Raw genomic sequence first — 18295 nt, 5'->3', positions numbered from 1 at the left:
AAGCGAAGCAACGACACGGAGCGAGATAACCATAGGAGGGGGGGACGCGAATGAGAAAGAAAGAGGTGGGGGAGGGATGCTGACTCTCGCGCGAAAATTTTTTTTCCTTGCCAGAGTTTTTGCGAAGAAGGGAGGGAGGAGAGAGAAAAAAAAAAAAAGAAAGACATTGGGGCACTTGCAGCGAACAAGTGCGTCGTGTCGTCGCGCCACAACAGTCCGCGGCCGCTGTTGCTGATATGCTCGTTGGCGAAAGTATAAGAAATAAAAAAAAGCAAGTGCACTGCACGTACAGAAGAAGAAGAAGAGGGGAAAAAAGCGAGAAAAGGGCGGGAGGAAAGGAAAAAAGGTACGACCCCATCCGGCGAGGATATATAATATTTTCAGGTCGTCGTCCTCCCTCGCTCTCTTTCCTCTGCGGCGTGCAACTATAACAGCGAGAAGAAGCAGCATATAGTATATACGTATGGTAGTTTCTCGTCTCGACAACTGACGGCACGGCGCTTCTTTCTTTCGATCCTATTATTGCGGTACTCATATGAGTATGTTTCGAGTTTACTGTTAAGCGGCCACTTATACCTACACTTCTCTCACTCGTATCGCTATTATGTATACGTGTGTGTGTGTGTATAGCTCCGCTAGTTCGCATCTATTGTGGGTATATGTATTACCATTAGAGAGTAAGCTCGTAAGCCTTTCTTCTGTTACAATTTTAGCTTGCAGGACATCAGGTCGATTTCCTTTGTGATGGGGACATTTTGTGCAAACCAACAAATTCCGTTCATTTGGTGATTCACGATGAATCGTAATATGTATTTTGTTTCGTTGACCAAAAACCGCGCGCCCCAAACATCTCTCGCCGCGTGAAAGTATATACATGTATTATATTGTACAATTTATACGTGTACAAGCACAAAGTGAACCAACGAAATTTCGAGGCGCGCTTTATAACAACAAGTATATGATATATACGTATAGTATACAGCAGGACAATGATTTTCGAAAAACGACCCATTGTTTCGAAACACACCGCGCGGCACATATATTATATACCTTACAAAAGTAATCTCGAGAGCAAAGGCGACTCTACGCGTGTATGTTTATTGTACGGTATGTATACAAACATCATATTATCTGCTCTCGTTTCACAGGTAACGCGGGATTATATAGGTATACCTGCATTTATATCTGCGGGCGACGAAAATGTTTCCTTTTAAACCCACCGACACCACCACCGTCGCGTCTTTGGAGTTTTTCTCTAAGATCCCCCCCTTTGGAGAGTCCTAAGCCGATAATGTTCAGCGAAAATATTGTTCGGGCCTCGGCCGTATCTTATCGGCCCATCCGCGTGTCGTTCGACTTTCGCCACCAAAGGTCGGTGAGGAAGGGGAGGGATAAGCCGTGAGTTATCTGTATATACAGCCTCTCCTCTCCCCGCAAATGAAAGGTGGTATACATTCATACACGTATTGAGAAAAGGTGGAAGAGAGCCAGATAAAGATTATACATCTTTTCCGAAATATAATTCCGGACGATGATGAGCGAGACGAGGGTCATATATAATATACACACTACCGAATACCATCTCCACCACTCGGGTATTTACACCATATCTCGACGGCCGATCTCGAAGAATATACTTATACCCCCTTGTACCTATGCGCCTCGGCGTCATATTATACGTACATATATACCTGCAGCCGTTTTCGAAAGTCTCGAGATGAGACCACGGACTCCCTTTGCGAGATATATCCGTGTGCTATAATAAGCAACAGCGGTGCCGACGACGAGCGGTCCGTAGAGGTAAATCGTATATACATGCACAGGATTCTCGTTCCCTTTTTTTTTTTTTTTTTTTTTCTTTTGTTTTGTTATCGTCGACCCAAAGGCGCGGGCTCGGTTTCAAGGACCCTTGGTGTGTGTAGATAGTGCACGTCCACCTCCTCCTCCTCCTTGAGAGTATATTATGTACTGTTATTATCTGTTATTTCGGGCACTGTTGGATTATATTCAAACGAAGGATTGGTTTTGTTTTGGGATATATCTCTGATGTTCAACAATTGACCGGTACGTTTATACATGTTATTGTAAATATCGAGGAATCGATCGATACTATAATATGCTCTTCGAAATGGACATCATTTGGGGGGGGGGGTCATCGCAGCTGATCTACAATGAATGGAGTTTTTCATATAATTCTGTTGGTTCTAAAAATGTAAAGATTTTAGTGTAAGATTTCTTTTTACGATTAAGCACATACAAACCTGCTTGTGTACGATCAAGACTCGCGCGTCTCACACGACTGCACGATTCATTGGATAAATTTTCATCCAACTCACTCCCTCGCCCGGCCAATTTAAATCATCATCGTCATCATCCTCGGCACCTCCCTGAATCACCATGTACATACTTATATATATATGTATAGTTAACGATCATCATCACCTTGCATTATTGCGGCTGGGCCCGAAGATGGAGAAAATAAAGCAGAAAATAAGCGCAGCAGACACCATCAATTCAGCGTACAAATGAGCTGTCGAGTATTCAAATCAGCAAGACCGACTCCTCCTCCTCTTCTTTTTTTTTTTTTTTTTTTTTTTCTTTATGCCTCTCGCTCCACATAAATATATTATTAGCCCTTGGTGCATCAATGGACCAGCACCATCAGCGGCTCCGATCATCTCGACTCGTGTATTATATTATTATATATATCTCCCGCTAAATTCCCCGAACCCGCGAATCGAGGTCATTTAATTCAAACACGGTGTTGTGCTGGAAATCGATCAACGCTACATATACCTATACACGAACAGAATATACGTATACAGGCCCATCACTCATTTAACGTTATTACATCGCAAAAGCGTCTATTGTTTTGCAATCCAATGAATACGTAAACTTTGGATACATCCCGTCGCACCGTGTATATATTTATATTTATCGTATTTATGTGTACACCCTCGGAAAACATCCCAAAATAGACCGATCGATCCACCTATGTATACTAATGTAACAACAACAAAAAAAAACACTCTCTCGTCGGACCGTGCCTGCTCGGTATATTATTATTATGATCATCATTGTGATTGTACTTTGTGAAAAAAGTCCGCGAGTCTTACGGCTCATCCGGCCGCTTAAATATGTACGTTATTTCATCAAAACTGCGAGCTCGGCTTCTTCGCCACACCAAACCCTCTAAGCTCCAGTAAATCAGTAAATGCTATATAATATATATAATACGTGAAAGTGTATACGCGCGCGCGCATATGAGTAGGACACCTGTACTTACCCACCATCGATCTGCATATACATATATACCTACGTACACGTAGAATGTAGCGACGAGGGTAGGAGAAAAAAAAAAAAGCAAGCATAGAGAGAATGAGGGAAGCCGCCGCGGGGGTGCAGCGTATAGTGCAGCGCGTGTAAAAAAAAAAAAAAAAAAAGGGGGAGTTGGGTCGGCCAGCTCTACACGTATGCACACGTACATATACGTATGCTACTCGCGTTTACGTATCTGCCCTTGGAGCCGAGCGAGCCGAGGTGCGAGGAGGTGTAGAGTGGCCCAATGACCCGGTTTGACGACGACGACGCTGTACACGGGCGCTCCGTTTAGTTTCTCTCGCGTTCTCTGCAGTTGTTCCCTCCCTAAAGTCAAGGTGAAGCCCGCAGCCGACCTCGAGCGCCATTTATTACATTATAATATTAATAATATTGTACCCCTTACCTGTATGGGTTCTTCTTCTCCTTTCTCTCTCTCTCTCATATACTGTAGCCCGCCTGCGTTGCTATGCACGAGCACTATTTTTTTCCAGATCAAGCGCGAACGTGGCGCTAACCCTAGCTCGTTTCCCACACGGTATATACGACACACGCGCGCTGGCGCAACGCTGGGGATCGATGGAGCATCGGCGTCCGAAGGGCTACTGCCTCCACAACCCCCCTCCCCTCCCTTGGGCAAGGAAGAGAAAGGCTTTTAAATGATCCGCTAGTTGATTTGCTTGCACAGCTCTATCCCGTTATTAAAGCTAAAGGGGCCACGGTCCGTGTAGTGTAATATGATCGATTTTCAGGGGAAGGGTGGGCGAACAGTGGTACGATGGGTGTAAATCTCTCGTTTGGAGCTTTTTCGCTGAATTCGGCTATTTACACGTTATAGTATCATCGTCGTCGGCAATAAATTCGACATTGGAAAAACGAGCAAGAAATTGATATTAAATTACTCCCGGCACATCCTCCCCTTTCTTCTTCATCTATTATCTGTACCTTGCAGCGCAGGGGCTTTCCAAAATGTCGATTCGACAAAAATTTAATTTGCGCCTCCTCCGATACACTGATACACAGACGGGTGCACCCGAGGTTTAATTCGCTGTAGCGGACATATGGATATATAGGTAACCCTACATTGTACTCTTTGTTAAAGCAGTCGCTCTCTCTCTCTCTGTGTGGAGGGTCTATCGAATGAATCCGCGCGCGTGTGTGTGTATGTAGGTAACGCTGGCTAATTACATTTATTGGTGCAGCATGGCTGTTCGGGCGCATAGGATACACGGCTACGTATTATTACTACCCATTGGCGATTCGCTCGGATAACGAGGGTAGTAAAATAGTTGGTTGGCTCATTAGCGATGGGTGTATAATCTAGGGAGAGAAAGAAATAAATGAAGGCTATAACATTACTAACAGTATTTCTGTCTAATTAGAAGGGGGGGAGGGATAGGAGCTTTGTTATTCAGTAGCATCGTTTATATTTTACCCTTGCCTTGATCAATGGCATGTCAGTCGAAGAAGAGAACAAAAAAATATATATTTAGTCATCTCCAAGTTTTCGAACAAATTTTTTTCATGTATACATGCGTACAAAAAAAAAATAGTTTACCGGCATTGTCACGGTGAGTAAGCCGGTAGTTGTTGTTTTTATTAGTAAATTTGCCTTTTGGGCCTCCATGCTCTCCCCCACGTACATATTATACAATGTCGCTCAAAATAGCAAAGATCAGCTTACACTGGCTTACACGTGGAAAGTTGAATCAATCGAATTTCAATACATTGGCCCGTTCAGACTGTATGGATACATACATTTTCAGGTACATGTGTACATTCTGGTATACATTTTCTTTGTGAAACAAGAGAACAATATACCACCTTGCAACTGCGCTATAGGATCTTTTAATTAAAATCTCCCATTTATAAGTCAATCGCGCGATATATATGTTTGTCATCGTGCGTGCGTGTCTCATGCTTATTTAATGATAACAATGGCAAACACCGGTGAGTCAAAGTTGCCTGCAAAAAAAAAAAAAAAAAAAAAAAAAATTCGTGAGTCAAATCAAGTGAAACATCAATAATGACGATTGCAAAATTTTCAACAGCAAAAGCACCTCACCTCTCTCGAGTGTAAAAAATTACAGGGAACGAAGGAGAGTGAAAAAAGACGCTGGTTTGTATACATACACGGTACGGTGGTCAGCTAACGCAATTACACCATCCGCAAACATCACCCCTTCTCCTCCCCCTGCAGCAGCAACGACCACATCAACAAAGTTTGTGTGAAAAAGCTGTACACATTGCGGTACGAAAAGAGATACTACTACTGCCGTATAGAGTATATACGCCAAGCTGGGCAAGAGAGGAAAAAAGAAGGGAACGAGAAAAAAAAAGACAATTTTCCCGAGAGTTGGGAGGGAAAAGTGTGACCGGACAAAGCCGGCCGTGCAGTCATCCGCGAGTGTACGCGTCTCTCACGTGTATTATCAGAGAAGGGGGGGAAAAAAAAAAAAAGAAAGTTACAAAAACGAAACAACGAAGCGCATCTGTGTGTACAGATCTATTCACGCATTAGTTGCTCATCTCGTCAACCGCGCCAGAGCGCCTCTATTTTTATTTTCATCATTTACATTTCACTCTTTGTTTTTTCCATCTTTTATTTTATTTATTTATTTTTTTTTTTGTCTCTCTGTCGAGCCCACGTTGCTCGTTATTGTGCTCGCTATATACGGGAGAAAGAGCGAGAGCATCGCCCGGCTTAATTCAATAATAATTACAATTCACGTGACGATGCCGCTCGCGTTGACGGAGAAGGCGTCTCTCGCGTGAGTCACGCTCATTCGCCGCGCTTATTAGTGCAGGCTATGGTGTCTTGTGCTCGAGCTAAGGCTATACTTATAGAGAGAGAGAAAACAACGCTGACCACCACGTACATATTATACTACTTGCAAAGGCGTACTTTGTTCGGGCACTGCTTTTAGTTGTCTGTGGGCTCGACGTCGCTCTTTGAGCTGTTTCCATATTCTTCAAATGAAGATGTTTTTGTATCTTTATGTACAAGCGCAAAAGTATCATTTGCAGGCTCGATTAATAAGTATTCCCAAGTTTGTATAAACTTGCATTTTTTAAACGCGTCAAGCCTTGGCGATATTAAACAACAGTTTCGGGCTCGAGGGAACATAAAAATTGCGGCTAATGGCCCGTCTGGCGAAGCTTAATCAAATGGCACCACCTCTCTCGTCTAAACGACATTTAAAAAACAGAAACGCCGTCTTTTGAACATACTTTTATATACTGCAGTCGCTTATTAGGTACTGTATAACATACCCGCCCATACACTGTAATGGGCTCGTGCATATTTTTCCTCAGTTGGGATGGATCTCTGAAATCACCGCTGTACGGTCCACGGAGTGCTCTTCTTCTTGGAAAAATAAAAGCAGGTATATAGGTAGATTTAAGAGAGAGAGAGAGAGAGAGACGGGAAAGCATCCGACAAACGCTGTACCCCATAGTTCACGGATCATTAGAGCGGAACTTTTCTCGAAAATGCTCGTTTCGTGGTATACAGCCTTTAAATGTATATTAGTATACGAACGGCGCCAGCGTTTTATTGCCCAACGGTTGTCTCGTTTCTTTTCTTTTTTTTCTGTTCTTTTGAAATAAAGAAAATCTTTCTTTGGGGTAATCATTGGCTGATGCATAGCTTCCGATTTCACTTGCGTTGGTGTGTTTTATTCGATTTTTGTTCTTAAGGGGGGGGGGGGGGCACTTTGGTACATTTATTTTTATGATTTACGACTGTATTAAATAATTTCATGTGTTTGTCATGTCAAGGATTTAACTGGAATGAGGGAATTAACCAACACTTTCGATCTTTGAGATTTAACATCATCTTGATGCAAATAAAACGAAATATTTGTGTGCTTGATACAAATTTTTTTTTTTTCATCTCAAATAATTTGTGATTGAAACAATTTCTCTGCAGCTATATTTTAGTTGCTTTTTTTCTAAATAATATAAAAAAAAATTTAAGTGTTGATATCATCTGAATAGGCAAACTAAAAACAGTTGACTAAATATTTTTCATCCAAAAATATTTACAAAAATGTACAGTGGTTGAACTTATTCTCCGACGTATGAAAAGTATGTGTGTACATAGGTGAAATAAAAATGAAAAATATTTACGAAATTTCACTTTGCTAAGAGGTTACCTTTATAAACATTATTTTTTATGTACAAATTAAACTCACAGCAGTCGTGACTAGTCCTTTTTATTCGTGAAATTTGAACTTTATGTAATAGCTGTGCCAGCGATTTCTTTGCAATTAAATCCGCGAAAAGAAGTTCAAGTATCCCTCGTTTAAAAATACACTGCAAACTAACGTGCAGAGAGTAGACAGTTTTTTCACACTCATCATGCTAATAGCACTTTAATTTGCAAAAAAATGATTCATGTGCTTAAAAATCTCAAAGCGCACGAAATAAATCGTAAAAAAAAATCTACGTTTCTACCTCCAAACAAAATTGACCAACCAATTAAGTAAAGCCTCATTCCATTCGATTAAAATGATTAAAAATTAATTGAAGTGAATCAAGTGCAACTGGCTATTGCGCACGTTTGTGGAAAAAAAAAAGTTACTCGATCAATGGAGCTCGTAAAATCAAAGCTCATCCCCCTGCTGCCCGCCGTTGTCGGAGAAATCGGCATAAAAGATTTCCTTCCCTTTGAAATACGCGAGTGACCGCCGCAGCGCAAATAATCCGATCCCATCCCCTTTGATGTGTTTTACAGCCCAAGCACACTCGGCCTGATACATATATATTATTATGTATATATTTCTTTCCTCTTCTCCCCATCCTCCCTTACCTTTCTTTTTGAATGGCGTTTTTTTTCAAGCCTCCGCAAGTGCATGCGTAAATAATTAGACGAATATGCGTCAATGCGATCTCCTACACACACACACACACACACACACACACACACAGAGACACACATACACCGGCTGAATGCGCGACGTCAATCGCTCTTTCCTCTTTGACTTTTATTTCCCTCTCTCCCTCCACTTTTTTTTTTTTTTTTTTTTTTTTTTTTACTGCAGTAGCAGCTGTTGGATGACGCACACTTGACTATTTCCGTTTGTTTGGTCGAATATAAATACACCGTGTACACACATAGGGGAGCGTTTTAACCCCTTGTAGTCTTTTTAACGAGTCAAAGTTTTTTTTTCTCCCTCATTTCCAGTAATACGACACGTAATTCACACGCGAGCTTTTTCGTTGTTTTGTCTCGCACGTCCTCTTTGTCCGAATGATTATCTATTTTTTGTTTTGTTCGAGCACTTTTTTTTTCTACCGAACGATCACGTAGATTTACGAGATTTCAGCTAAACACGGGCAAAGGAGGAAAACCGCGCGTGGGTATCGTAGTTGAGAGATCATGGAAATTGAAACTGGTTTACCGTGAATTGAAACAAAAAAAATTAATTCAGGTATTTTAATTATTGCACTCTGCTCGTCTCTCTCTCTCTCTCTCTCTCTCTCTCTCCGTATTGAAGCGCAATTCGCGATATGACTTTTAGATCAAAGATTAAATTTTTTTATAAAAAATTTTAATGAAAAAATAGACATTTAGTCGAAAATAAAAAGTTTCATCATCAATATCAGAGAAGGGGAGTATAGGGTGCTCTATTCGAGAGAGAGAAAGCAAATTTAATTATCGACGCAGATAGAGAGAGAGAGAGCCCGGGCTTAGAATCCCAACTAATGAGATTAGTAGAAATTTAATTAGGTCGTCGTAGCTGCCATCACACGAGATCAGCTTTGATTGTAGTTCGTTATAGAGTCCATAACATATATATACGTATGAAGAAAATAGTGTAGGTATTACACGTAATCAACAAAGTCTTACTCGATATCTCTTTTCCCTTCAATATCTTTATTTCCAAAGTATCGTCGCAATACGTCATTGCTCCGACGATTAAGTAAATCTCAAAGCATAGGTCCTAGGGTGCGATCTCCCTTTCTCTATTTTGTCGCGGTGATACGTTTAGATAACAAAGGGAGGCGAAAAAGATAATTATCTACAGCGAAACAGATAAATGTATATATACACCACATGTGAGCCTTTCTTCTTCCTTTATCATAGTCATATAACAACACCACACGCTGTGTGATTTACTTCGAGTATATCCTCTTTTTTTTTTTTTTTTTTCTTCAAAGTAGCGAATTCAGAGAGAGATATACATACAATAGCCTCTGTATAAAAGAGACTTCCGAGCGAAGGTGATAACGTACTAGGCGCTGTTGGATTTGCGTTATCGCGCGCCATTCAGAAGCCCATACGCATAAATATATGGGCGAGCAAGCAGCCCAAGCTTTATTAACGCGTAAAATTATAACAATGCAGCGTGTGTGCACACGCGTTGAATTTCTTTTTCTTGAGCCACCTATATACGTAATCATTATAGGAGATAGGGGGGCACACGTGTATATAGCAAGAGAGAAACGCCAGAGTGTATATATATATTTTGTACACGTGTATGCCTTGTGTTCCGTTGGGAAATCGATGTTCTATGTAGGGCGACAATTAAAAGTTCCCTCTCGATGCACTGTATTTATGTAGTAATCATTATTAGGACGATGTAGGGTAGCGGAACAACGATTATTGTATTTGCCTGTATATATACTTTTTCTCTTATATAATGTACAATACTATTTGCACTATGTGTACCGTAGGAGAGTATAATAATTGATTTTTTTTTCCCCCTTTCTGTTGCAGATAAACCTTCGCCTCATCCTCGTTAGCGGTAAGACAAAAGAGTTCCTATTCAGTCCGAGCGACTCCGCGGGGGACATAGCCCATCATGTCTTCGAGAATTGGCCGGAAGGTGAGTTATCGTTGCTGCTTTTGCTCGGTATTTTAATTACACGGGTATATTACGTTATACTGACTCGACACAGGTGTGCAGATTTTTTTTATTTCGCATGACTTTGTGACCCGAATTCGCGACTTGGTTTGATAATAATAAATAATTTTTTTCATAAGATTTCTGTGGTAGACAAAGGGGGACATTATCGTCAAATAACTGCTTGAACTATACTTTTAATCGATGAATGGTTACAAAATACTTGGACAAAGTTGCGCCGAGCGAGTCACGTTGGAGAGAGAGAGAATCTTGCGTGAAAACGGTGTCAGGGCCGCGACACTGACCATTTATATATTTTTTTCCTACTGCGCACGTAACAAAAAGAAAGAAAGAAAAAAAAAGGATTTTCTCTCTTCCGTCCAAATACTTTGCTCTTCAAGTTTTTTTTTTTTTTTCTTTATGGCTCAATTCAACCGATGTAAAACTATAATTGAATTGAGAAACAACGCGTCGGGAGCGCGCGATTGTATAACGGGACTCTCCAACCCCTCCCCCTTTTTTCCAACAATAAAAAGATGGACGCTTTAAAATCACCGCTTCCTAAATATTACGTGAATCTGTACACCTCTGCAAGTGCGAGGGGCCACAAAGTTTTTTCAGAAAATAAAAAAATCATTAGATCAAATTGAACATTTGGTAAATTAGTACGTGTTAAAAAAAGGGGGTTTTATAGACGATGAAAAAAAAAAAAAAAAAAAAAAAAAAAAAAAACACATTTATGTATCCACGAGCATAAAACTAACAGTACACTGTGAATTTGTGTCCCCGATGTCCGCACGCACAACCAGATTGGACGGAAGAGGCGGTGGCCAAGGCGGAGATCCTGCGGCTGATATACCAGGGCCGCTTTCTGCACAGCAACGTCACGCTCGGGGCGCTCGGGCTTCCATTCGGAAAAACGACGGTGATGCATCTGGTGCCGCGGGAGAACCTGCCCGAGCCCAATTCTCAAGGTACGCATGCACATAAAAATACATGCTTTTATTCAACTGCACGTGTACAATATACATTTATTCATTTTTTTTTTTTTTTTTTATAAAAATACGCCTCCGAAATCCCAATCGATGCTTAATTATATGCTTATTTTTGTCTCTATTTTATTTTTTTTTTCTTTTTCATTTTTCTACTACATTTTACAATAACCCCTTCCCCGCTGTATCCTCATTCTTTTTTTCCTTCTTTTTTTTGCTTTTGTTTCCAGGTATCCTTCCTACCGGCGAGCACATGTTTGTCCAGCCCTGCGATGACGACTGAAAGTAGCATCCTCTCTCGTTGCTTTTTCTCTCTCTCTCTCTCTCTCTCTCTCCGACTCTATATCTCTCTCTATATATCCTTCTCTCGCTGCATTGCACCACCACCTTTTTTTTTTTTTTTCTTTCTTTCTATACTTATACCTGCATTAAATTGTATTCACCTGCACGGTAGTCGTCGTCGACGCCATTACCACAACTGCCAAACAGTCGTCCTATGCAAAAAATAAAAAAAATCTTCCTGTAAAGTCTGCATCAATAAAGCTTATTTGCGCACACCCAGAGTAGTGTATGTTATAGTATGTATATATAAATATATGTATGATGTGTTGCTCGAAAAAGAAATTCTTTACCCGCTGGATACTGATTTGCTGTGCTTACTTTTTTAAATTATTTTCTTTGAAAAACGTTTCATCATTGTATTTTTTATTTTTTTTTTTTTTTTATTTTTTTTTTCTTCTCAAATTGTGATTTCAGATCAGAGGCAAAAGAGCAAAGGCGGAGGGAGCAGTTGCTGCGCGGCTTCCTGCTGCATCCTGTAAACGCGGGAGGACGCGCTCGCAAGCGCGCGCACACACAAACACACACACACACACACACACAAACACAAGGACACTCAAAGACACGCGGGTCTCACACACTCTCTCTCTCTCTCTCTCTCTTCTGTGGCGATGAAATGTCAAGGGAGCATCGTTGTGCATGTGCTGGGCCTCCCCTTTGTATTGTTTCGTTGTCAAAGTATCGCGAGCCGGCAGGAGAGAGGGTGAGAGAGGAAAAACGAAGAAAAGTCGCAGCTCGACTGTAATATATATATACGAATACTTGTATGATACACGATATACCCGATATGGCCATCTCGCAGCTTCTTCCGATCCTTGGCACTCCGGGGGCTTGTCTAGCGGCTGTGCTCGACGCCGTCTTCGGGGGAAGACCGACACGAGGCGGATCAGCCCCCTATATACATGCCAGCTTCCCTTCGTCTTTTCGTTGGTCCATCGCTGAGAAACGTATTATTAAAAACATAAGAGCAGAGAGAGAGAGAAAGAGAGAAAGAAAGAATAATCATCGTTCGTATAGTATAATTATAGCGTGCGACGCTTTTGTGATAAAACAGAACAAAAAATGAAAAAAAGAAATCGACGGTATGCCGATGAGTGGAATCAGACGGGGCACGCTCGATGAATTGTCTCCGATGTACAAGCCGTGTGTGGGCGAGAGCAGTGTAATTGTTGTAATTGTTGATTTTGTTGTTGGTGACGACACGTGTGTCATGGCGTTGTTTTTCCCCGAGAGGGTGCGAGAAGAAAAAAAAAACAAAAACAAAAAAATGTATCAAAACGCGTGACATCGCATGTGTACAGAAGCCGCGAGCTGCTGCGCTACAAGTTAGCTATACGAGGGACGAACGAAGAGGGAGGGAAAAGTCGCGTTGCCGCTACGGTTTTTCATTATCGTTACGTGTATACTGCCGTACGCGGGCGATTCGTATATAATGTACAAAAGAAGAAACCGAAGTAAGCGCGATGTACATCTCCGTTTATAAATATAGTGGTACACGCTGAGTTCCGCATACAGAGAATTGGGGCCTGGGGAATCCCCGTGAACGAGCCGCGTATTTTAAGATCGTCGTTATTGCGTTTGCTATACATACACACACGTGTACGATAATTATACACTCTGTATCACAGGTGACATAACAATAATAATGACAATGATAATTATACCGGTAGCAGCAGGCGTCTGCTTTCGCCTCGCAACGCGCGCTTCTTCCGGTTTCTTCTTTTTTCCTCCGCGATTTCGATCGATCTCCCATGCGCGCAACACGCTGCGAAGCCAGTCGTTTTCCGCCTACGCGCGCATCATATACACGTCGGCGTTCATTCTCACCGTTTTTTTTTTTTTTTCCGCTCTCCACGCGCGCGCTTACTCGCCTCTGATGCGCGTACCTCGACCCACCCCCCCCCCCACCTGTCATTATCGCACCTGTACCGATGATCCCCGATTACTTGCGTGCGTATACACATGTATACACTCCATTGAGCGCTCATTTAAGTTTACAGCAACGAATCGCAGTGTGTACATAAATATATTAACGATGAAAATGACGAAAGATGTATTATACGGAGAAGTGGGCACTCTCTCGCTTTGACACGGGGTACTATATTATACAGGAGGGGACGGAAGTGTGTATGTCTCAAGGCGTGCGAAAACTAAAAGTCGCGCTATACTCGCGAACAGCTCACACACACACACACACACACACGTATGGTTGGCTCTCTAATAATTCACTCGTGCACTTTTTGTCCGAGTTACCTTTGTGTTCTTTGGTTTTTGTGTTTTCAAGGGAGAATCTTTGGGGGCTGCGGCTCTGCGATCGTATATATTGTACACGCGTCATGATGAAAGGAATCGAGAACGTTATAATTTAAAACGCGACGAATTCATTTTTCGTTGCTCCGGTTGGAAAATTTGTTTGTCTTTCTCACGAAAACTCCAAGTATACCAAACTCTTGGATGTGTGGTTTTGTACTGACAGTATATACAATATACGTTACTCAATGTGTTGTCATTGCTATGTTGTCTTTAATATTATTACACATTATTTGATATAGCGGTCGTTGATTCAGTTCTAAACTGAACAATAATTTACCAATATTTTGCGTCCAGCGTGTTTTTTTTAAATTATTTTTCGAGCATGAAATTTATAGTACACCTGTTTTTGTGTTCTTACTTGTAAAGCCACCGAAATTCTGCGTATAGTTACGAGAAAATGTTTGCGAATGTTTATTATTATTACAACAGCGGATTTTATTTTATTTTTTCTTTCACACATAATTTTATTACTGTTTCACCGTCGATGGAGTAGACGCATCTTATTGTTTCTTTTTTTCTTCTCACACAAGTTCACGCGTTAGTGGAATTTTTTTTTGCACTTGTTACAAGGTTGTACGCCGTGTTGTTGCTTGGCGCAATAAATTTTTGTGCAATTTCGATGTTATGTTAATTTCTAACCGAGTGCTATTGTAAAAAAAAAAAAAAAAAAAAAAAAAAAAAAAAAAAAAAAAAAAAATCGGGAGAACGTGGATCATCAGCAGAATAAGGTTACCTACTCTCGATGTGAAAATTTCGAAAGACAAAAATCATTGTTCTTGAATGCTGTGTAATTAGTAAAACTCAAACAATCCATGTACTTCGGCTGAAACATGTGTGCGCGCACGAGCCCGAGACATTTCGAAATCAATGATTTTCGTACGTGTCGGAGAACCACATGTTTAAGCGGAACTCAAAAAATGTGAGAAAGAGCATGTGGGAACAATAGGATAAAAGAAGAAAAAGAGAGGGTCGGCGCGAAAGGCAGAAACGGCAAGTGTCTAATAATTGTCCTGATATTTATATTGTGTGTATGGAAAAACGAAACGATAATAAGTGTGCTTTGTTGAGCGTAAACCAATTGTCCAACTTGATGGTGGAGATAAACAAAAGAAAAAAGAAAATAAATTTAGTTAACGTATTAGTGTGAAGCGGAGAATCACGATGTATAAAGAATAAAAAAAAAAAAAAAAAGCGAGTAGAAGAAAATGATGAGGATACCCGCGTGAAGCACGTATCGATGTAAGCGCGCGCATGCGGCATTTTTTTTCAGCTCTTATACTGTCCCCAAATGATAAAAAAAAAAAAAAAAGCTGTTTTGAATCTGAAAAATATTATGGCGGTGAAAAAAAGGTCGCACGCGCTACTGTTTTAATTCCCTCCTATTGACGCTCGGTGGTCCGAATTGTGAAATGGCATGTTTCTTTCTCTCTCTCTCGAGACATTTTTCACCGAGGAATCTGCTTCGTATCGTAGAAAAAGAAAATTTCGATCGCGAAGACAGGAGAGAAGTGAGGAAGACGTCATCGTTATTAAGTTTAACAAAATCAAAGGATTAAATAATTAAATAAAATGAGTTGAAAAAAAAAAAAAAAAAAAAAAATTACAGAAACAAAAAAAAAATAATAGTGAATGATGCGAGAGGCTCGAGCTGCCTTTTTGAAACTCGACACCTACACACCATACATTATTACATATATATATATATATATATATATATTTTATTGCTAGTGGATATCACATAAGTACGGCAATGTAATATTCATCTGTACATAGAACAATTAATATGAATTCAACTGACTAGTAAATGTTTTAGAAATCGGCAAAGAAAAATTTACCGATGTGAGAAGAGGATGGATTGTCATGAAAATAACGATGAACTGAACATGTTTATTCTTATTTTCACAGTATAATTGTTATGCGATTGTGAAATCAGATTTTAAAAAAATAATAATAATAAAAAACGAAGGAAATTAAAAAAAAAATGTCGAAATCGAAGATGATAATGACGGTAAATAAGCAAAATAATAAAAGTGAGCGAAGGATAACGGCACTCGTCTCGTCGCGGACGGATACGAGATACATACATATACATATGTATTTAAAAAAATACTAAAACAAAAGTATATTACGTACACGTAGATGTTTGGGAGGAAACTAAAATATTTTCATGTCTCAATCTAAAATGACATCTCGTTGTTTGTTCGCTTTTCTTCCTTCTGCTCCTCGCCAACTTTTAATACAACCACACGCTATGAAATTATTATTAAATTTAAATGGGAAAACTTCTTTGGGATAGATAATAATATTGAAGGTGGTAAATTTGTAAATTTTTTTTTTTGTCGATCTCGAGCAAAATAAGAATACAATGATGTAATTATAAAAAAAATAAAAATAAAAATAAAAAAAATGATGGAAAGAAAAACCACTCGCATCCGCTCGTGTCCACTGTCGACGAGATGCTGAGTCGATTTTTTGCAGATTTATTATACCTATATTAGGCTTACGTTAAACACCTCATTTGTAAATATTAGAACGTATTTTTGTCGTCTATGTAAAATCAACAAGGATTTTAACTAATGGCTTAGTTCTTAGCGTAAACGAAAATAAAGTTGAGAACATAAAGGGAAAAAATTGAAAAAAAAAATATACGTTTATGTGTCTCTTTATTCGATTCCGCACTCCTTATCACATATCCTACCTTCCGCATCTTAAGTTTTTATTAATCACAAATATATTTATATTTTTTAAAAGTCATGGTGATTAAATATTTTACTTATTTTATTTTACAGATATCTGACTTATTTTTTTTTTATTCTTTTAATTTTTTTGCTGCAAATTTAATGGATCAATCATCATTATTGGTTTCAAAAAAAGCAATCATAAAATAGAAATGGTAAAATTATTACATAAAAGATAGTGATTAGTTGGATTTACTAAACGCTTTTCGTTCAGCTTATTTTCATATTGCAACACGTGGATCATCATTTGACCGATAAGAGTTATCTTGTGTTGATAATTACAATATCACTGATACGCGAATCTGCAAATATTCGTTTTTTGTTTCCATAAAAAAAAAAAAAAAAGAATTTTAATTTTAGCTTATCTGTGGCCCTGCATTGATTACACACAAAAGTACGTGAACGATAATCGTTATCTCTAATGTTCTATCCGATTGTTATGAAATCACATCAGCGCAACACAGTACTCGTACCTTGTACTATTATTGAAAGTGTCACAATGAACGTGTACCCATAATACAGCTTGAATCAACATTCATTGAGATGAACGTAAAAAGTATACGGAGCTAAGAAGATAAGGAGCTGAAACTCGGTAGACAAGTAATATATACTTTAAAAACTATATTTTAATGTTTTTCCGAGCCAATAAATCAACGTATCGATTTCAAGCAAATATATATTACATTACATGGGGAAACATTAAGAGTAAGTCGCGTCTTTGACTATAGAGAGAGGCGCTTCTTAACCGGTCGCGGGTCGATTTGGACAAACAATTAAAAAACGATCGTCCAACCGAACCATATTGTTTATATCTTTGTACACACATGTAAGTATAATACTATACTCTGCTAGTGCTCGTATATGTACTGGGCACTTGTACAAAGTTAACTCGTCTATCCGTCTAAACGTGCAATGCGTGACGAAGTAGGATTTTCACAAAGGCTGTCAAGACGGTCAATTAAAAGTTGTTTCGAGCTACACGCAACAGCCAAGAGATGAACAAGCAAGAATATACACACCTTCCTTGTCATTTTCAGCAAGTCACGTTGCTCTTATATACCCCCCTTACCCGTACGTTGTGGACGAGAGGTGTGTGCTGTTATCGTATCAGCAGCAGATGCATATGTATTATACACGTGGGTATATTATATGTATCATAGCCATCGTCACTCGTGAGAGCAAACGTGGCTTGTCATCCAAAATATTCGAAAGGCAAATCGGTCCCATACCAAATCAAGTTTTGACTTCTGTTATTTCGGGCTATTAGTTAATTAGTTAACGATCGGCAACACATGGATTGCGCGTGAAAAATGCCGCTGAAAAGCTCGGCCTCGAATCCTCATCGATGGAGATCACATGGGGATTGTTGGCTCTGAAAATGATCGAACCAAAGCGTCCGAAGATCGTGTGTATGATACTATGACTTTTCCGAGTCGGTCAATCATAAGAAATGGCACATTGACGCAATCGCCTCCACCTCCACGTTGTTTAAATCGGTAAAAATTAAAAGGGCTTGCTTACCGATTTTTTTTTTTTTTTTTCATCACAACGACCCCAAAGGGCCGTTACTCGGTAGAGTCCCACTTTCATTCGAGGATCGGTAAGCCTTAGTGTACTTTTTTTACACACATACAGTTAGCGCAGGACTTTACATTATGTGGTGATCTCGTATATTTGTAGTAACGTGTGTATATATATATATATACGCACGCGATCAGAGACAAAGAGAGGTATACACCGAGGA

At 39.7% G+C, this 18295-nt stretch overlaps 1 protein-coding gene across 1 annotated transcript in view; it reads left to right on the top strand.

The window, feature by feature from the left end:
* UBL3 (ubiquitin like 3) overlaps window positions 1-13338 on the top strand; it is a 47816-nt gene extending 34478 nt beyond the window's left edge. The window contains exons 2-4 of the mRNA XM_014364441.2: window positions 10043-10151; window positions 10979-11143; window positions 11918-13338. Coding sequence (XP_014219927.1) covers window positions 10043-10151; window positions 10979-11143; window positions 11918-11982 — 339 coding nt within the window. The 3' untranslated portion in view covers window positions 11983-13338. The remainder of the gene's footprint in view (window positions 1-10042; window positions 10152-10978; window positions 11144-11917) is intronic.
* Window positions 13339-18295: the final 4957 nt, after the last annotated feature.

The sequence above is a fragment of the Copidosoma floridanum genome, unplaced genomic scaffold, assembly GCF_036245765.1.
Source record: "Copidosoma floridanum isolate Cflo_tuat_1 unplaced genomic scaffold, Cflo_Japanese_pri ptg000030l, whole genome shotgun sequence".
Lineage (NCBI taxonomy): Eukaryota > Metazoa > Arthropoda > Insecta > Hymenoptera > Encyrtidae > Copidosoma > Copidosoma floridanum.
This window is presented reverse-complemented; position numbering and strand designations above follow the sequence as displayed.